Raw genomic sequence first — 22271 nt, 5'->3', positions numbered from 1 at the left:
ATCCTTTAGTTCAGCTATGGTATTTCAATTAACTTAAATGCAATGTTTGTCCTGCAATTATTCAACCCACACATCAGACAATACTCATATGTCAACATGTGCACACACACAAATGCATACACACGCACGCACGCACGCACGCACGCACGCACGCACACACACACACACACACACACACACACACACACACACACACACACACACACACACACACACACACACACACACACACACACACACACACACACACACACACACACACACACACACACACACACTTTATACACACAGCATAAAGATTGGGCTACAAGAGGCCATAATATGAACTATACATTACAGGTACTATTTTACAAAAAAAAGTTTACTTAGTTTCTTACATAGGCCGAAAGAGAGAAAGAATTGTAAGAGAATAGAGTGAAAGAGGAGAGGAAAGAGAAAGACAAAGAAAAAGAGGGAGAGAGAGAGACATGGAGAAAACCTTTTAAATACTGATAACTAGGCAATAGACCGCTGCATTGGTCCCTATCAACCAGTGTTCTGAAAGGGCATCTGTAGTAATGAAGGAGTTTTTCACCAATGAACCTAATAAGTTGTAGGATGCTCTTTCCAGCACGATTAAGTACCTTTTGCTATGTGGACAGAGGTGGATTTGAAAATGTGGTAACAATAATACCACGATACCACAAAATTGAAAGGTTCTTTATCCTAGACAGAGGGGGGGCCCAAAGGGGTGTATGTTTTTGTTCTAGCCCACAACTAACGTGAATACCCCAAAGCTTTATGTGTCATAGCTCTACAAATAGCCAAACCGATTCCTCTGCCTAATCCCTAAGCCATTGTTTATCTAGGATCCTTGAGGATGTGATATGACAGCCACTTTTTGTCTTCAGTCTTTTTAGAGGACTATCAACTGTCCACTTGAGAAGTCCCTGATAATATTGTAGTGTATTTTTTTCACCTTCTCTACATTTATGTGCTATCAGACTGGTACGGAAGAGTCTTAGGGCTAAGTTAAGAGAAAAAATAAATAAATGGTGATGGCTGGTGGTACTTGGATTTAAAAAAAAAGCACGTATAGCATTTTAAAAAAGTGGCAATATTTCTAGAATAAAGTGCCACTATTTCCAAAATAAACTCAACATCGTCATAATAAAGTTGAAATTTTGAAAATAAATTCACAGGTATATATTTCAAGATTAGTATATGGTTATTAATTGCGTCTCCCTGGCTCCCTGTTGCGGTGCGTGCCACCATTGAAATTCCAGAGATTGATGACTGGTGAAACTACAGTGCCTTGCGAAAGTATTCGGCCCCCTTGAACTTTGCGACCTTTTGCCACATTTCAGGCTTCAAACATAAAGATATAAAACTGTATTTTTTTGTGAAGAATCAACAACAAGTGGGACAGTGGAATGACATTTATTGGATATTTCAATCTTTTTTAACAAATCAAAAACTGAAAAATTGGGCGTGAAAATTATTCAGCTCCTTTACTTTCAGTGCAGCAAACTCTCTCCAGAAGTTCAGTGAGGATCTCTGAATGATCCAATGTTAACCTAAATGACTAATGATGATAAATACAATCCACCTGTTTGTAATCAAGTCTCCGTATAAATGCACCTGCACTGTGATAGTCTCAGAGGTCCGTTAAAAGCGCAGAGAGCATCATGAAGAACAAGGAACACACCAGGCAGGTCCGAGATACTGTTGTGAAGAAGTTTAAAGCCGGATTTGGATACAAAAAGATTTCCCAATCTTTAAACATAATATAATAATATAATAATACATGCCATTTAGCAGACGCTTTTATCCAAAGCGACTTACAGTCATGTGTGCATACATTCTACGTATGGGTGGTCCCGGGGATCGAACCCACTACCCTGGCGTTACAAGCGCCATGCTCTACCAACTGAGCTACAGAAGGACCACAACATCCCAAGGAGCACTGTGCAAGTGAAAATATTGAAATGGAAGGAGTATCAGACCACTGCAAATCTACCAAGACCTGGCCGTCCCTCTAAACTTTCAGCTCATACAAGGAGAAGACTGATCAGAGATGCAGCCAAGAGGCCCATGATCACTCTGGATGAACTGCAGAGATCTACAGCTGAGGTGGGACACTCTGTCCATAGGACAACAATCAGTCGTATATTGCACAAATCTGGCCTTTTTGGAAGAGTGGCAAGAAGAAAGCCATTTTTTAAAGATATTCATAAAAAGTGTTGTTTAAAGTTTGCCACAAGCCACCTGGGAGACACACCAAACATGTGGAAGAAGGTGCTCTGGTCAGATGAAACCAAAATGGAACTTTCTGGCAACAATGCAAAACGTTATGTTTGGTGTAAAAGCAACACAGCTCATCACCCTGAACACACCATCCCCACTGTCAAACATGGTGGTGGCAGCATCAAGGTTTGGGCCTGCTTTTCTTCAGCAGGGACAGGGAAGATGGTTAAAATTGATGGGAAGATGGATGGAGCCAAATACAGGACCATTCTGGAAGAAAACCTGATGGAGTCTGCAAAATACCTGAGACTGGGACGGAGATTTGTCTTCCAACAAGACAATGATCCAAAACATAAAGCAAAATCTACAATGGAATGGTTCAAAAATAAACATATCCAGGTGTTAGAATGGCCAAGTCAAAGTCCAGACCTGAATCCAATCGAGAATCTGTGGAAAGAACTGAAAACTGCTGTTCACAAATGCTCTCCATCCAACCTCACTGAGCTCGAGCTGTTTTGCAAGGAGGAATGGGAAAAAATTTCAGTCTCTCGATGTGCAAAACTGATAGAGACATACCCCAAGCGACTTACAGCTGTAATCGCAGAAAAAGGTGGCGCTACAAAGTATTAACTTAAGGGGGCTGAATAGTTTTGCACGCCCAATTTTTCAGTTTTTGATTTGTTAAAAAAGTTTGAAATATCCAATAAATGTCGTTCCACTTCATGATTGTGTCCCACTTGTTGTTGATTCTTCACAAAAAATACAGTTTTATATCTTTATGTTTGAAGCCTGAAATGTGGCAAAAGGTTGCAAAGTTCAAGGGGGCGGAATACTTTCGCAAGGCACTATATACTTTAGAATTGGTTTTAGTAACAAGGAAATCCTTGCTCTTTTAGCACGTAATAACCATATGATAATAAGTATTACTGTAGGACCTGGAAGAGGTTGTGCTGCAGATTGGAGGAACCACAGAAGGAGGAACCACACAGACTTGGATGAGGTATTTCATCCAAATCTGTGTGGTTACATATAGGGAACCACAATAAAAACGCAACACACAACAATTTCAACGATTTTACTGTTACAGTTCCTATAAGGAAATCAGTCAATTGAAATAAATAAATTAGACCTTATTTCACGAGTGGGCAAGGGCCCACACACTTGGGATCCATGCCCAGCCAATCGGAATTAGTTTTCCCCTACAAAAGGGCTTTATTACAGCCAGAAATACTCCTCCGTTTCATCAGGTGTCTGGGTGGCTAGTCTCAGATGATCCCACTGGTGAAGAAGCCGGATGTTGATGTCCTGGGCTGGCGTGGTTACACATGGTCTGCAGTTGTGAGGCTGGTTGGACGTACTGCCAAATTCTCTAAAACAACGTTGAAGGGGGCTTATGGTAGAGAAATTAACATTCAATTATCTGGCAACAGCTCTGGTGGACAATCCTGCAGTCAGCTCCCTTAAAACTTGAGACATCTGTGGAATTGTGTTGTGTGACAAAACTGCACATTTTAGAGTGGCCTTTTATTGTCCCCATCACAAGGTGCACCTGTGTAATGATCATGCTGTTCAATCAACTTCTTGATATGCCACACATGTCAGGTGGATGGATCATCTTGGCAAAGGTTCACTAAGAGGGATGTAAACAAATTTGTGCACAAAATTTGAGAAATAAGCTTTATGTGCATATGCAAAAATTCTGGGATCTTTTATTTCAGCTCATGAAACATGGGACCAATACTTTACATGTTCCATTTATATTTTTGTTCAGTATACATAGGTAGAAACAGGTGGGTTGTATGTGTATGCAGGTGTGTGGGGTGGGGGAGATGTAATACAGGCATCACTGTGCTGCGCTGTGCACACACGCGCATGCTCACACACACACACACACACACACACACACACACGGTATCCCCAAAGCAATACCATTCTAACGGCCATGGAATGTTGTCAGAATGCAAAGAGACATGAGTTGCGTGCATCAGTCCCTGTCACGGTGCCCTTCGAATTTGCTACAATGTTATCCTCAGTCCCTTGTGTAATGCCAACACTTTGCATTGTATCTTGGAGAGTAACAGCTCGCCCAGAAGACTATATGTCGAAACCGAAAGGGTAAATTACAAATGCGTGTGTAATTGCATGGTGTTTTATGTACACTTCCAATAAAGTAGTCTCATAGGCCATGCTTATTATCTTGTGAATGTAAGTCATGGATTGCGTGGAAAAGGATCACGAATCCCTGTTGGGCTTAAGGGCTGCCCCCAAACCCCTGTCATGGACCTTGCACTTGCATAGCCACAGGGCAGGGGGGTAGGGGTTTGGTTAAAGCCCCATCTGAGACAGTAATTTAACCTAACATGTCTAAACACTACCCTCTATAATAAGGTGAACAAGTGGTAGCCTAAGTTTGCGGGATAGCTGAGACAAATAGCCTTTAACAGAGACGATGCCCCTGTTTTGGGATAACCTATGCATCCTTTGGTACATCCTTGAAGACATCCCCGATAGATGGATAGTGAAAGGAGATATTATGCTAGGCTACCAACAGAGTCATGTCAGTGATTATTTCTTCATAGCCTAAATAGCCTATTATTGATTTAATAGGTCTATATTTAAATAAATGATTATTTCAATGAAGGGAGCATCCAGCCATGAATATATTCAAACAGTGCCTACGATTAGCTGCTTTGCGCATGCAGGAGTGGTCCTTGGGTTGCCTCTCCTCCCACAGACACGTTTGCATAAAATCCCTGCTTCATTGTTTATTCCTCCCACAGACGTTGGATAGGCCTATAATTTACTTTCACTTGCCCACTGTACGATATATTTTTTGCCTTAGCACTACACAGCTGATTCAAATAATCAAAGCTTGATGATGAGCTGGTTATTTGAAGGAACTCCCCTCATCTTGTTGTCTAGGTCTTAATTGAAAGGCAACTAAAAACCCACAGACATTCGGCCCTCCGTGGAATGAGTTTTACACCCCTCAGTGATCGGTTTGTGTAATGACTACAAGATATATTTTGTGCAATAGGTTTTCTCAAAAGTTTTGAGTAATGACAGCACATTGGGGTTTACAGTGTGTGTGTGTCCAAATCTCCTTATCTATATTTCACCTACCAGACTACCATAAATAAACAGCTCTGACATTCATCGTCGGCCATTAAAAGACATTCAAATTTTATTGGGGGCTGTTCTTGTGTTAGTGCCTCTGTACTACTCTAACCCCATTTTATAACTGTCTTTACCTTCTTTTTACCCATAAACTGACATATTTTCTCTATCCCTTCTTCCTGCCATCCTCCCCTTTCTATTATTTCTCCATCTATCTCTACCTCCTCCTTATCATTGTCAACCCTCCCTCCATCTTATTCGATCACTCTACCTCCATTCTCACTCTCTGCCTCCTGCTTCCTCCCTTTCTTTATCTCTCTTCCTCATCTCTATGGTAATTTCTGTCCTATTTCTCTGGTTGACCTCCCACCCTCTTCATTTCCGCTTCTCTCTGTCTGTCTCTCATTTGGAGGTCCATAGGCAGAGTGCAATCTGTTTATCATATCTGGCTCCGGGATACTTGTTATTCCTCCATCCACATGCACTAATGAATGGACAAACCCACATACACACACACAGGAACACACACATGTTTGCATGAACGAACGAGAGCGCACAAACACATGCACGCACGCAAACAGACAAATCAACATACATGAGCTAAACAAACACCTGTATATACAGAAAATCCAGCTACAAGAATTACTTCTCTTTAGCACAGATACACACAAGCATGTACGCTCGTACCTACACCTTTGCTGTCACCTACTCAAAAGCTTCCTATTCCTTTCTACTTTTATCCCAGATCTGCCACCATACAGGTTATAACAGCAACATTAGGAGGAGTGTGAAGAGAGGGGTAAAGAGAGAGAGAGTGGGTGACGGAGAGAGAGGGCTATGGAGAGAAGGAGAGTTAGGGGGATGAGAGAGAGATGAAGAGGAAGCAAGCAACACACTCCAGAAAAGGGACTAATTTCCTGTTTGTCTCACCAGGCTCTGTGACCATAGCTGCATCCCAAATGGCAACATGTTCCACTACTTATGGGCCCTGGTCAAATGTAGTGCACTATATAGGGAATAGGGTGTCATTTGCATGGTACAGGGGTTTGCTAAGCATGTTAGAGTGTTCTTACTGTTTACATGCATGATTATTTAGTTATTGCATGGTGTGTGTGTCAGGATGTCTGCATGTCTGAGAGAATACAAACAAATGTTTGTGTTTGTGTGTGTGTGTGTGTGTTCTAGAGCGCGTTTGTTCATTTGTCCATGCAGTGTGTTTATTGAGTGTGTGCGTGCATGTTTGTGAATATGCATTCGTTCCGCATCTGAATATGTTATGTGAAAGCTCACTTCCAAGAAGTGTGCCAGTCTTGTTTCTAAGCAAGGAGAATGAGTACAGACCCATCAGTAATATAAGGGAAAATGAAAACTAATGAAGAGAAAATAGTAAAGCGACCTTACCGTCATCTCCCGAGCCTGACCCGGCATCTGTGAGAGAGAGAGAGAGAGAGAGTGAGAAAGAGGGGTAGAGAGAGAGAGAGATAAAGAGGGAGAGAGTGAGAGAATTAAAGACAACATCTGAGAATGGTTTGTGACAACAGATGAACCAAGCCTCCTGCTTAACAACTGTTATGTGTGTGCATTGGTTAATCACAACCTCACAATCACAAAATGATGTCACAACCTCACAATCACAAAATGATATCTTCCAATCTATCACCATCTTTGTATATGTTTGCTCAATATGGTTGTGTGGTATATCATTCCATCTGCATGCCCATTCAAATCCTGCTGCATTCTTGTAAAGCGTCCTCCAAGAAATCTAGCTTACAATGTTGTTTAGTGATATGCCTCTGAAAGGGATACTGATGGCCACTTATTGGAGCTGCTGCAGTGGTAACATGAGAAGCAGCAGCCCACTATGCTAAACCGACTAGGGGAGAAAGCAGACATTCACTCCCACCATGATCATTATGCACCAAACAGGAGAAAATGGTCTGAAACAGGGAAGCAGTACCTGGACTTATCCAATAAGAAACGTTCATTTTCATATAATGTTGCAAATTGTTAAATAACGTTTGTTACAGTGTGCCTTAATGAACATGACCCAGGTTTCCTTTGTAAAGCTCGAGGCAAAGCCTAAAAACGAGGACCCCTAGTTAACCATCTTTGTTCTTTACCGTAAACCTTACGACTGTCTGTCAATGAGTGAAAAGGATAAAGACTAATACTTTAGAGAATCATTATTGTTTTATTTTTTAATTTCACCTTTATTTTAACAAGGAGATCCTATTGAGATCAAGACTACATTTTACTGGGGAGGAGAGGAACACCAGGGGAAAGTTATTAACCTTGCTGTGTCTCAGACACCTAAGGCTATGTTGCATTACTCTCACACAAACTCACAGACTGACACTCACTTAAAATGTACTATTTGAGAATGCATATATACTGATAAAAACAGAAAATGTAAGAGGGAGAAAGAGCAGAGAGACTTCGCCGTGTCCAAATATCCGTACTTGCATTCAGAATAATAATCCGTTACATGTAACCGATTACAGAGAAAATGTAACTGTCATCACTTACTAATGCTGAGCAATTAACCAACATTTTGGTATTTTTTTTTTTTTTTTACCAACTAATTGACTCAATTATTTGAATTCCATTTCTTTCCATTTTTTTTCTGTGAGCTCAATGCGCATTTTCTCTAGAAATACTGTAAATCAGATCAAACCCGAACTGTGCGATCTAGCAGGGAGTTGTAGTTTCCATCAGGCCAATATTCGACAGATTTGCGCAGAAAATGTGGTTAACCCACACTGCCCTCAAACCAAGGCACTCTGTCTGCTAATTATTTAAAGGCTATGTTTCAACTTGTCAATTTCAAATGATTTTCTAAAAAGTTATATTTTGGAAGGTATTTAGACACCTAGATTTTTTAATTATTTTTATTATGAAATATCACATTTACATACAGTATTTAGACCGTTTACTCAGAACTTTGTTGAAGCACCTTTGGCAGTGATTACAGACTCGAGTCTTCTAGGGTATGACGCTACAAGCTAGGCACACCTGTATTTGAGGAGTTTCTCCCATTCTTCTCTGCAGATCCTCTCAAGCTTTGTCAGGTTGGATTGGGAGCGTTGCTACACAGCTATTTTCAGGCCTCTCCAGAGATGTTCGATCGGGTTCAAGTCTGGGCTCTGGCTGGGCCACTCAAGGACATTCAGAGACTTGTTCAGAAGCCAATCCGGCGCTGTCTTGACTGTGTGCTTAGGGTCGTTGTCCTGTTGGCAGGTGAACCTTTGCCCCAGTCTGAGGCCCCGAGCGCTCTGGAGCAGGTTTTTATAAAGGATCTCTCTGTACTTTTCATCTTTCCCTCGATCCAGTCTCGTCTCCCAGTCACTCCCGCTGAAAAACATCCCCACATCACAATGCTACCACCACCATGCTTCACCGTAGGGATGGTGCCAGGTTTCCTCCAGACGTGACACTTGGCATTCAGGCCAAAGAGTTCAATCTTGGATTCATCAGACCAGAGAATCTTGAGTCCTTTTAGATGCCTTTTGCAAACTCCAAGCGGGCTGTCATGTGCATTTTAGTGAGGAGTGGATTCTGTCTGGCCACTCTGCAATATAGGCCTGATTGCTGGAGTGCTGCATAGATGGTTGTTCTTCTGGAAGGTTCTCCCATCTCCACAGAGGAACTCTGGAGCTCTGTCAGAGTGACCATCAGGCTCTTGGTCACCTCTGTGACCAAGGCCCTTCTCCCCGATTGCTATAGGTTATCTACAGTATGTAAACTCTAACATTGATTTATATTGCAATAGATGTCGTTCACTTGTGACCGACTGGCTCGATTCGGATTTATTTAGCAAAATTTGAAATGGTGTTTTTTACATTGGATAAAAGCAGAGACTAGAAAAGTGAATATCATACACTACAGTTGAGGAACCATGGGAAAGTAATTCTGCTTGGAAAGTTGATAAACTTGAAACCTTGAATGTTTTGGTATACATGCAGGAGAGCTAGCATCGTTCAAACCCTCTTAAGCCTTAGCCCCACTCATCTCTTTAAGGATTTACATGTGAGGCCATGTGTTAAACAGTGAGTACAGTTGTGTACTAAACAACCAAAGATTTCAAGACTAAAGTATGGTTTATACTGCGTCTATTGACATGTCAATATACAGTTGTCTTTCATTATTACATGAAAATAAACTCACAACAAGATCATTATTTACAAGTTAATGGCGAGCTAATTACATAAAATAACTTACGGTTGTGAGTGTGATGAAATAAAAGCAGGGCATTCTACCGGAGATTTTTAGAATTTAGACACTGTCTCATTGGCCTAATGTTATATCCTAAATTGAATTTGGTGCAGGTCATGTTGTTCTTGACAAAAACGTCTCTGGTAAACAAACACTATATCAAATAAAATGGTACCGTGAAATGGTTACTTGCATAGTAGAGTCTTTTGTTTAGACATGTAGCTAGATAGCTAGATAAACATGCATATGCATGCATATTTATTCACCCCCTTTGCTATGAAGTCCCTAAATAAATTCTGGTGCAACCAATTACCTTTAGAAGTCACATACTGTAATTAGTTAGATTGCACACAGGTGGACTTGATTTAAGTGTCACATGATCTAAGTATATATACACCTGTTCTGAAAGGCCCAAGAGTCTGCAACACCACTAAGCAAGGGGCACAACCAAGCAAGCGGAACTATGAAGACCAAGGAGCTCTCGAAACAGGTCAGGGACAAAGTTGTGGAGAAGTACCGATCAGGGTTGGGACATTAAAAAATATCAGAAACTTTGAACATCCCACGGAGCACCATTAAATGCATTATTTAAAAAATATGGCACCACAACAAACCTGCCAAGAGAGGGCTGCCCAACAAAACTAACAGACCAGGCAAGGAGGGCATTAATCAGAGAGGAAACAAAGGGACGAAAGATAACCCTGAAGGAGCTGCAAAGCTCCACAGCGGAGATTGGAGTATCTGTCCATAGGACCGCTTTAAGTCGTACACTCCACAGAGCTGGGCTTTACAGAAGAATGGCCAGAAAGAAAATAAGCAAACACTTTGGCATGTGGGAGACTCCCCAAAGATATGGTAGAAGGTACTCTGGTCAGATGATACTAAAATTGACTAAAAGGATTACCTACACATACTGAGAAGCTCATTATAGACAGAATCGTGCTCCATGGCAGACCAATCTAAACTCATCTCTCAGCATGTCCAGCCCACCCATCATCTCAGCCAATCATGGCTAGCGGGAAGGTTCCATTCTTTTTCTGTGGCTAAACCAACTAGGCTCGTAATTTTATTTACAGATCCAAACATTCCATTACTGATTACAATTTTGGATTATAACATTTTGAATGGAACCTGAGAGAGAGAGATGCATGGGGGCTGAGGGGTGGATATTGGCCACATTTCAAGCAACCAACTGTATTCAACCACTTCTCATTCCATGTAAAAGCAAAGTATGCGTTTTAACGGGCTATTTCTGCGGCCCACAGTTCTCATTATTATTTCTGGCTGAGACCAGATGGATAGCGCAGGACATGAACCAGAAGCAAAGATATAATGGCATCTACACGCATGTACAAACTAATCAAATCAAATCACCCTCATCCATATGCATGCATGGCATGGACTTGAATGAATTAAATCATTTCAGAAATGTGTGTGAGCACACATATACGAATGCATACAAGCACACACAGGAACCTACACATGCATGTAAACCCACACACATGCACACACACAGGTTTTGCTATCTGTTTTCTTTTCACATTCCTGTCCATTTCTGTGGATCAACAATCTTGATCTCCAAAACTATCCCTCATGCTATTACACCTTGCAGCTTAATACATTATTTTTGATTAAAAAGATGGATAAAACTTTACAATTCACGCAGGTTAACTAAATATGGTCACAGACTCCTGTCTTTCACCAGACAGATGGGATTACTGAAGAGAGGTTACAGTGACTCCACACATTTTCCTTCGATTTCTGGAATTGTGCATCTTCCCAGTCAACCAAACATATGGCTCAATGAGCTGTGACTGGATGCCTGCATTACAGAAACTATTTGCTGTCTGGTACCTTTCATGGCATGAAACCATTTTTGTTTACAATGGAAAAATTCTAATAAAGAACGGAGATAAATCAAGTTTACTCCTCATTAATTATCCTACCCTTCAAAAAATCTTAGAGTCAAACGTTTGGACACATACTCATTCAAGGGTTTTTATTTATTTGTACTATTTTCTACATTGTAGAATAATAGTGAAGAAATCAACACTGTGAAATAACACATATGGAATCAGGTAGTAACAAAAAAAAAGTGTTAAACAATGTTATATTTCAGAATCAGTTTTTTTATGTTTATCACATTTGCAAAATTTTCTAAAAACCTGTTTTCACTTTGTCATTATGGAGTATTGTGTGTAGATTGATGAGGAAAATGTTTTATTTAATCAATTTTAGAATAAGGCTGTAACGTAACAAAAATGTGGAGAAGTCAAGGAGTCTGAATACTTGGTGGTGGCCTGTCTATCTGAATGCTGGCCTAGAGCACAGGCAGGAACACATCTGCAGTTTGATAGGAACAGACAGACTGTAACCCACTTAAGTCACAAAATGGAAAACCAACTGAAATCAGGTTAGAAACATCGATATTGATCTGTTTTCACAACAAAACGAATTTCATTAAACTGATGAGAGCCCCTCTCTCTGCATGCTTGAGAAAGGAATAAAGGAGAGAGGAAGGAGGCGATGGAAACGCTCACGGTGAGATTCAGTAAGGTAAATATTTAATAAACATTGTAACAATGTTGTCACTTTCCCTCAATAGCACCTGCCTTCGGCCATGTTGGAAAAAAACTTGTTCACCTATGGGGAAATGGACTCAGTTTTCACTGTTCCACGTGGCTATGGTAATGGTTAACTGCACTCCACAGTGCAGCACCACCACTCAATCTGATGGGGTAACAGTAGCATCCCATGCCTAAAGGATACTAATGATGTAAATTGATGCAGGAGGGCTGTCAAATTATGCTATAACAGCCTGTTGAAAATAGGGTTAAAAGGTTAAGAAATAAAAGATGATACAACTTGAAGGCTAAATTATAGATACGTGTCATGTTGTAAATCATAAACACTGCAAAACCAGGGCTGGAACATTTTAAGCAACTTTTATACATGGTCTTCTTCCTTATAGAAACTCTACAGAGTTTCTTGGTAAAACAGTACTTAAAAAGAAAAACTCAAATATCAGAAGTACACAGTGGTGCCCTAAAGAAATGCATTTGAGCACATGCCTCAGTAGCATGGTAGCATGACTACGAACCTTGGCGCTGTGTCCTTTTGTTTGCCATTTGGCAGAGACATCAGATCCCGACGTCTGGCCTTTCGGCCTTGGCTCTGGTCACACAGGGCTGCTGGGAGGACAGAGCCCTGCTGTCACACGGCTGTCAGACGTGTTTACAGAGGTAAACAACAACAAGGAGCTGGGCTGTGTTGTCAACATGTAGGCTAGTGTACTGATGGAGACCAGACCTGTTTACATGTAAACACAGGTGTTCATGGAGATAGCGTAGCCTATCAGAGAACTGAGATGCCTGGGGTGTGAACCATCCAAATCAGATGCTGTTGTAATGGCGTTCGTCTGTTGAAGGAGAAGCGGACCAAAATGCAGCGTGATGATGATTCATGATATATTTTAATAAAGAAAAAACTGTACATGCAGAGACGACAAAAGTAATGAAATGAAATAATGAAAACCGAAACAGCCCTATCTGGTGCAAACACAAAGACAGGAACAATCACCCACAAAATACACAGTGAAACCCAAGCTACCTGAATATGGTTCCCAATCAGAGACAACGAGAATCACCTGACTCTGATTGAGAACCGCCTCAGGCAGCCAAGCCTATGCTAGACACACCCCTAATCAGCCACAATCCCAATGCCTACAAAAACCCCAATACGACAACACAATAAACCCATGTCACACCCTGGCCTGAACAAATAATTAAAGAAAACACAAAATACTAAGACCAAGGCGTGACAGCTGTTAAGATATGCCTGGACATACAGTATCACGTTTGTCCAGGCATATCTTAAACATACAAACATATCACATTCACATTCACTGACAGTCCATTCCAGAGTTTAACATGAGTCCTAACATGAGTCATGAACTATTTAAGCACAAAGGAAACCATATGGGGGAACATATCGGCATGGTATCCATATACATCCATCACACTGTGTGATGTTTTCTCTAGAGGTAGTGAAGAAGATGGGAGAGATTGAGTAGGCAGATGAAGGACTGAGTGACGGCTCTTATTTAAGCCATGAAAGGAACTACCCACTGTGCACACCACGTCATTTAAAAGTGGAGAATTAGGAAATATTTGGTTGATATGTTGATCAATGAGATTATAAACTATTTTCACCCACTCAAAAATACAGTCAAAAATGTGTTGAATTCCCAATATAATTTCACTGTGCTGTCAACCGTTTAAAAGAACAACAAAGTTAAAATGGGGTACAATTTCTTTTAACAGATATTAATCTTATCACTGTACTTCATCTACTAGCACAACCAACATTACCTGGACTGCAATTAAGATAATTTAAGTACAGTGGTTCAAGTGGTCATTGCCGTTTCAGATCATGTGCAGATTATTAATCCAATTGTGAAGATCTCTACAGACCTGCAACGTTCGCATGCTACTTTAACATTTATTGTTACAGTAACCTCAAAATGTGGCCAAGGATGTGTAACTAATTTTAAAGTTGAATAAATATTGTTACATTAGTTTGTAAAATAGCCTTAATTAACTATTTACATATTACAAGGGTAAAATTGAGATGTGTTTAGTTGACAACACAACCAAATATCAACATTTAAGGAACTGTATACAATGCATGAATATTTCCAATCTTTAACTTTTGTTTTTGGTTGAGATCGAGACCTGAATGCAACATATCATTTGTTAACTAATCACAAGTTAATTAATAGGACTAAATCAAACCAACTCAAACTTTAACTTGAACTTTAAATACAAATAGATTTGATTTAGTCATATTCTTTAACTTAGATATTTGGTTGCGCTGGAGATGTGAATCCAACATCTACATTTTGATAGCAACAGTGAATCTATTAAGTGGAGATTTGTCAACAATCATTCTCACAATACCACATTGGTGACAGTCAATATCAAAGCTAAGCGGGCTGGGTTTGCAACCCTGGAAAGGAGACAAACGGGTACCTCTAGATGGATCAGTAGGAGGTGCTGCTCAGCCTATTGTTTTTTTTCTTTTGGAGGATATTACGTTGAAGTTCTGATGTTATCGCAACATTAAAAATTCAACAGATATTATAAGGTTTGTCAATATGGAACATTGGTAAATATAATGACATAATCCTGTGGTTGAAATTTCACCCACAAAACAACTGTGTACGTTTATGACTTTTTTCAAATCCAATGTACTTTCCACATAGATTCCACGTCGCAGTACGTTGACAATTTATGTTGAAACAACGTTGGTTTAACCAGTTCGTGCCAAGTGGGTAGTAGACTGGAAATGGGAAAGAAACATCCTATTCCTGTGTTCATTCTGTGACTGCTTCGTTTCCAACAGGGATGTCCAACACCAGTCCTTGAAAGGTCCTGTGTGCAGGATTTTTCTCCAGCCCAACACTCGGGGTGGCAGGTAGCCTAGTGGTTAGAGCGTTGGCCAGTAACCAAGGGTTGCTAGATGAAATACCCGAGCTGACAAGGTAAAACCTGTATTTCTGCCCCTTAACAAGGCAGTTAGGACACTGTTCCTAGGCCGTCATAGTAAATAAGAATTTGTTCTTAAATGACTTGCCTAGTTAAATATACAGTTGAAGTTGGAAGTTTACAAACACTTAGGTTGGAGTCATTAAAACTTGTTTTTCAACCACTACACACATTTCTTGTTAACAAACTATAGTTTTGGCAAGTCAGTTAGGAAATCTACTTTGTGCATGACACAAGTAATTTTTCCAGCAGTGCCTCTTTGCTTGACATCAGGGCAAAATCAAAAGAAATCAGCCAAGACGTCAGAAAGAAAATTGTAGACCTCCACAAGTCTGGTTCATCCTTGGGAGCAATTTCTAAATGTCTGAAGGTACCACGTTCATTTGTACAAACATAAGTACGCAAGTATAAACACCATGGGACCACGCAGCCGTCATAAAGCTCAGGAAGGAGACATGTTCTGTCTCCTAGATATGAATGTACTTTGGTGCGAAAAGTGCAAATCACACGCCCATTGGAAATCTTAAGGCAGTGTTTAGTGTTTGGGACTGGAATGTCTGTGTGGGCCTTATGGAGAATCTACCTCAGTAAATGCAATTTGGGACATTATATTTTATCAGCCAAAATGTTGGTAACAATGATAGATGGAATATGAAAATGAAGGTCGATTTTGTGATGTCATTGAGAGTGAAATGATGACGTTGTAACTTGAAGAGTTTTCATTATATGTACATGTACATATGTACAATATTCAGATCAAAGATATATTTTTTTAACAAACTGTGATTCAAGTTGTCTAAACAAGATTATTGTAAGTTCTGATGCCTTGCCTTGTAACTACCTACACCACAGGGAACCCAGAGAGTGTGTCATAAAGATGGGAATGCCCCTTTCTACCCTTGGGTATAAAACATGTTAAGAATTGACATTGCAGACTAAGTTGAGGAAGAGGACAAAGGAACATCTAAACAAACAATGCTACGATTGATTACTGAATCTAAGAAGGTGAATTCAAGGACCAACCGGTTATTCTCTTCAAGTCATCGGTTGTCTACATGGCCCTCCTATCCAAGCCGGGAACGTCGACACAGCTGATTAGCCCCCTAAGAAGACCACTCTCACAGAATGAGTCAAAGGAAACAGACAACTGAGAGAAAGGACATTGTGACATCGTGTGGACAATCAGAGACATACACTCGATAACGAAGGAGACTCAAGCCATCGAAAGTACAGGGCATCGACCAAACCTATCCCACTAAGCGGAACTCGGCCCACGAAGAGATACCCAACGGAGATCTTCAACACGTAAATACATGCATTATCGTTCTGACCCATAAATGTTGCAGTTCGGGGCAAGGTGTTCGGGTTAAACTAAGCATAATTTACAAATGTATGCAAGTGTGCTTTTCTCTCATGCACTTTCATGCACTTTCTCTCTCTCTTGCTTTCTTTAAATATCCATCTTGTGTTACACGTGTCATATTGTGTTTGGGGACCTGTTTCCATTGTATTAAGTTCTAACCAATAACCTAGACTGTTTGTGTATCTTATGTTATCATTTAGCTTGTTGGTAAATGAATAATCAACTACATTTGTGTGGTACAGAATGATTTAATGAGACCCAGGTATGTGCAGATTTACGAATTATGCGATGTTCAGAATGAGACTGATGAGGAAATTAGTTAATTAGTGACTGTCATGAAATCGATATTCTGATATTTTTTGGAGAGAAATTCGGGAAACGGTCACTCAATAAACACACTTTTCCCGTGGTGCCCCAGGTTACTGAGTTAATGGTTACAGGATTAAGTTAATCACGTAATTATAAAACATAGTTAATTATTAGATAAATAGCATGTCGTCATATTAACGATAACGACATCACGACAGAGGGTAATAACTTTCTTGTGCTCTGTACTCCCTTTTTTATTCCTGTCATTTGTTTGTAAGACCACTTCCAAGGGTCACTGGCCGGTACATAAATCGTGTCTAAATGGATTTTTACCACACACGCTTTTGACGTGACAGTGAAGAATGGAGTGAAATAAAGGGAAAGAAACACAGAGGGGATGAGGGGGCTGGCTGTGAAGGAGGGGAGTGAGCTGTCAGCCTATTCTCATCACTATCACGCCTGTTCTGCCAAAGTACAACCACTTTCTATTTGTTTTCTAAAGCCTGTTTCTCGAAATTAGCTCTTATCACGTGGAAAAAGACATTCTCTCATACAAAAAGACACACAAACACGCGCGCATGTACACACACACACACACACGCGCGCACAGAAAATCACAAACACACAAGCAATTTACAGAGAGTTAAGAGCTTCCATGTGAGTCAGGTGAGAAGGTGAAGTTTTTTCTTGCGAAACAAATCACAACCTCCCACACACACACTCCGACTCCAAGTCTGACTGTGTTCCCTGTGAGTGTGGTTTGGACTGCTGAGCTATATGAGTGTTTAAAGTCCCCTAAGTGGAGTTGACCAGGCTGGCAGTGAGGTTAACTGAGTCAGCGACACACCAAGAGTGCTACTCTACCCCGCCAGTGAAACTTTGAGTGAAGCCAACATGTTCCCCTTGCCAAAGATTCACTTTGGTCAGACAACAAACGGAAGAAAACGGACTGAAAAAGGGACGGACTACCTGGACTTGTCCAATCATTGTCCAATTTTAAAACGTTTTAAAACGTTTTCTGTTGCATACCCTAATGAACACGACTCTTACTAGATGTTAAACGCTAGACCTTTTCAACATGCTTGTAGGTTCTTATCTGGAATAAAGGAATCGTGGGATAATCCTAGATTACTGTAGTGGTGAATATGGCACGAATAGTCTCATACCCTTTTCACCATGCTGTGCTGGCTCTGATATGTTCTTCTCTACAGTCTTTTCCAGCACAGTTCCAGCAACCTTAGTGGATGCTGAACCCGGCCAACAAAGTGCAGATTGACTCGGCTTGGCTGCGTCTCCAAATTTCATGCTATAATAGTAACTTTGATGGACTAAAGTACTGTGTATGAAGTCAGTTTGGCTTTATATTTTGACAATGGAATGCAGGCGAATGTATTGGCTTCAAACAGTTTTTCCAACTTTCTATAGGCACTTCCTTCAGAGACCTTTACAGAACGTTTTTGGTTCAAATTTCCCCACACACAAGAACCCTTGAGTGAAGCATTTAACTTATTGACGCTACCCATCCCGGTACCGGGATCATTGTCATCAGCAACCGCTGAATAGCATAGCGCCACAGTCAAATAATATTACAAAAAAATATTCATATTCATGAAATCACAAGTGCAATATTGCAAAACACAGTTTAGCCTTTTGTTAATCCACCTGTCGTCTCAGATTTTGAAATTATGCTTTACAGCGAAAGCAATCCAAGCGTTTGTGTAAGTTTATCGATAGCATAGCAGTATGTACACTAAGCATTACGTAGCTAGGTCAAGAAAATCAGAAAAGCAATCAAAAAAATTGTTTACCTTTGATCTTCAGATGTTTTCACTCACAAGACTCCCAGTTACACAACAAATGTTCCTTTTGTTCCATAAAGATGATTTTTATACCCAAAATATTGTCGCGTTATGTTCAGAAATCCACAGGAAAGAGTGGTCACGACAACGCAGACGTATATTCCAAATAATATCCATAATGTCCACAGAAACATGTCAAATGTTTTTTATAATCAATTCTCAAGTTGTTTTTAAAATATATATTCGATAGCCTAATGCTTAGAGCGTTGGACTAGTAACCGGAAGGTTGCAAGTTCAAACCCCTGAGCTGACAAGGTACAAATCTGTCGTTCTGCCCCTGAACAGGCAGTTAACCCACTGTTCCTAGGCCGTCATTGAAAATAAGAATTTGTTCTTAACTGACTTTCCTGGTTAAATAAAGGTAAAATAAAAAATATATATCAACCGAGTGTGTAGCTTTTTCAATAACAGCGGGAGAAACAATGGCCGCTTTACTCAGTTGCGCAAAACTCACTCTGAGAGCCCCCCCCACCTATCCACTTACGCTCATTTTTCAAAATAAAAGTCTGAAACTATGTCTAAAGACTTGACACCTTAGGGAAGCCATAGAAAAGGGAATCTGGTCTATATACCTTTAAATGGAGGATAGGCATGCATAGGAACAGAGAGGTTTCAAAATAAGAGGCACTTCCTGATTGGATTTTCCTCAGGCTTTTGCCTGCAATATCAGTTCTGTTATACTCACAGACAATGTTTTTACAGTTTGGGAGACTTTAGAGTGTTTTATATCCTAATCTGACAATTATATGCATATTCTAGTTTGTGGGGCTGAGAAATAGGCAGTTTCAAATGGGTACGTTTTTTTAGACAAAAATGAAAATACTGCCCCCTACACACAAAAGGTTAACAAAGCCCTTAGAAGTAATAGGCATGTGTGACCATGCTTTAGGAAAGTCCCTTTCGCTGAACTCTATTGTGCCTTGAAAAGTGGCTCAGTGGCTAGCTTTGCAGGTGGCAATAATTCTCCCTAGCTTTTTGTGTGTGTGTGTGTGTGTGTGTGTGTGTGTGTGTGTGTGTGTGTGTGTGTGTGTGTGTGTGTGTGTGTGTGTGTGTGTGTGTGTGTGTGTGTGTGTGTGTGTGAGATTGTGTGTCTGCATGCATGGAAATGAACATGTGCAGTATAAATCCATCCTTGAGATGCTACATACCGACAGGACAAGAGCCCTCTGACACCACCAGCACTTCAGACTGCTGCTTGCAGGCGTCCCTGCGTAGATAACACTCGTTCTGGTAGTTCTCATTGTTGGAGCCACAAACTGGGACGTAGTCATTGTTACACTGCAGAGAGAGCAAAGGTTAAGGTTATGGTCAGATTATTACATGAATCATCCATCTCGACTCTCCACGTAATACATTATGATTTCCTATATACAAGCTTATGCATCCATAACGTATTTCTTTGTGTGTCTTTATGTATTTCATATTAGTGCAGCGTTTATACATAGGAGAGGTAGCTCTTGTACAATGCACAGAACTATACCACCATCTCTAGACCTACGGCACTATGGGACATGTAAACTTAGGCTACTGTATATACAATACAGTATCTCTATTGTCATGTTGATTCAACTACAAATACTGTATAGGCTTGTAGCTCAGGAACACAGACTGGAAATGCAAACCACAAAACAATATGTCATCGCCATGTGTGACATCACAAGGATACCTGGAGGCCACATTTTGTGTCCCACAGGACAGGAGCTAGACTGTCTCTTACAGGCCTCTGGTGGCCCCTAATAGATGAACAATGTGCAGGTCTACACAACGGCATAACGCACAGTAGGCTGTCATTTCATCTGTTCACATTCTGGCAGAACACTGCGCACGCACGCACACGCACACACGCACACACACACACACACACACACACACACACACACACACACACACACACACACACACACACACACACACACACACACACACACACACACACACACAGTCAGTCAGTTGACTGCCAGGAGCAGCACAAAAATAACCATGCTATCGATTCTAGAGCCTGGAAGCGGTGCAGGGCTACAGAGAGGCGATCATTTTTAACTGGCTGAGAGAGTAAGGGAGGGTGCCATAATGCAGGAGGGGAGGAACAGAGGGTTGGCCCCTGATCAAAGAGAGAGAAAGAAAGGGAAGGGGAACGAGAGATAGAGAGTGAGGGGGTGTAGAGGAAAGAAGAGAGTTAGAGATAGAAAGCAACAGAGAGGGAAAAATGGAAGAGAGGGAGGGAGGGTGAGTAGTGAGGAGGAGGGGTAGAGAAAATAAGAGACTCGGAGATAGAAAGTCAGGGATGGGGGAATAAGGAAGAGGGAGGAGGGTGAGGACAAGTGAAGGGGAGAGGAGTGGAAAAAACAGGATTGGGAAAAAAAGAAGGAGAACGGGAAGAAATTAGAGACAGAAAAAAGAAAGGAAGGGGTAAATAAGTAACAGAGATGTTTGAAAAAGAGCGGGGGATCACAGTAAAATATAAATAATTTGAGAGCTCTACGATGGAGGGAAGAACTCTCCCCTTCTCACTCCTTCCCCCTTTTCAAGAGAAAGAAAGTATGGCCAATTCTACAGATACGGCCTGGGTGGCTTATACTGTACGTTTTCATCCTCCTCTCCATCTGGCTCACCGTTTTTTAACACCAGGGGCGTCTTTTGCTAGTCATGATGCAACTGAGGGAAAGAACCTGCGGGTGTCTTGGAGAGTGCCTGTTTTTCTTTGTAAAGCCTCCCCTAGTCTGATCATCTCCCTGTCTCTCTCTCTCCCTAAGGGGAGCGAGGGGTTTTTAAATATCCCTCTCTTAGGGAGGCAGGCATAGGAGGAGGAGGAACCGTGTGAATTCGCTCCCCGCCTCGGAGCACAGCTATGCAGGCACAAAGATGCCGCTGAGCCTCAATGTCTCAGAGTTCTCAGTTGCCCAATCTGGCTTTCATCCTTTTCGATAAGGAGGGATGGTAGAGAGGAGGAGTGGAGAGAAAGAAAGAAAGCATGCAGGGAGATAAACAGGCAATGGCTGTAAGAGGAATCAGAGAGACAGACAGAAAACTGAAGGATGAGAGAAAACTGCATGAGGGATGAAGTTACAGAGGGATATGAGGAAGTGGGGATTGAAGGAGAGGGGTGAATGAGAAGTGATGGAGAGAGGAACAGACAGAAGGTGAGAGAATTTGATCCCCCGCTATTCTCTGCAGTGAGCAAAAGCGATGGGCTAAGGCCATATGGCATGGCCTTCTGCGCCTTACAAAACGGACCACACCTCTGAACAGAACTTCAGCCCTCCACTGTGACAAAACCTGGAGCACATGGTAGCATTTCAACTACTTACATGGTAGTCCACACAAGAATAGTAAACTAACAAAAATCTGACCAACTGGGGACATTTTGTAAGTCCCTACAAGGTCAAATGCTATTTCTAGGGTGTTCAAGGTTAGAAGTAGGTTTAGGAGCTAGGGTTAGGTTTATGGTTAGGGTTAAGGTTAGGTTTTTGGGTTAGTGTGTGTGCGTGTATGAATGTATGTGTCTTTGCCCATCTACATCCCAACCCATTGTATCTACTCCAGGCTGCTGGCTGAGCTGTTGTTCCCAAATACACCTGCAGGGGCTGCTGTGGTTCTGCGTTGTGAGCAACTTCCCCTGTCGCCCCAACCTCCCTTCAC

The 22271-nt window shown here is 41.1% G+C and overlaps 1 protein-coding gene across 1 annotated transcript in view; it reads right to left on the bottom strand.

The window, feature by feature from the left end:
- Positions 1-22271, bottom strand: part of tmeff2a (transmembrane protein with EGF-like and two follistatin-like domains 2a) — a 135465-nt gene that overhangs the window by 65525 nt on the left and 47669 nt on the right. Inside the window, exons 3-4 of the mRNA XM_052521840.1 lie at positions 19781-19910; positions 6745-6771 (exon numbers count right to left, since the gene is read on the bottom strand). Coding sequence (XP_052377800.1) covers positions 6745-6771; positions 19781-19910 — 157 coding nt within the window. The remainder of the gene's footprint in view (positions 1-6744; positions 6772-19780; positions 19911-22271) is intronic.

This window comes from Oncorhynchus keta, chromosome 7 (genome assembly GCF_023373465.1).
Source record: "Oncorhynchus keta strain PuntledgeMale-10-30-2019 chromosome 7, Oket_V2, whole genome shotgun sequence".
Lineage (NCBI taxonomy): Eukaryota > Metazoa > Chordata > Actinopteri > Salmoniformes > Salmonidae > Oncorhynchus > Oncorhynchus keta.
The sequence above is the reverse complement of the archived record's forward strand: the minus strand, read 5'-3'. Positions and strand labels throughout refer to the sequence as shown.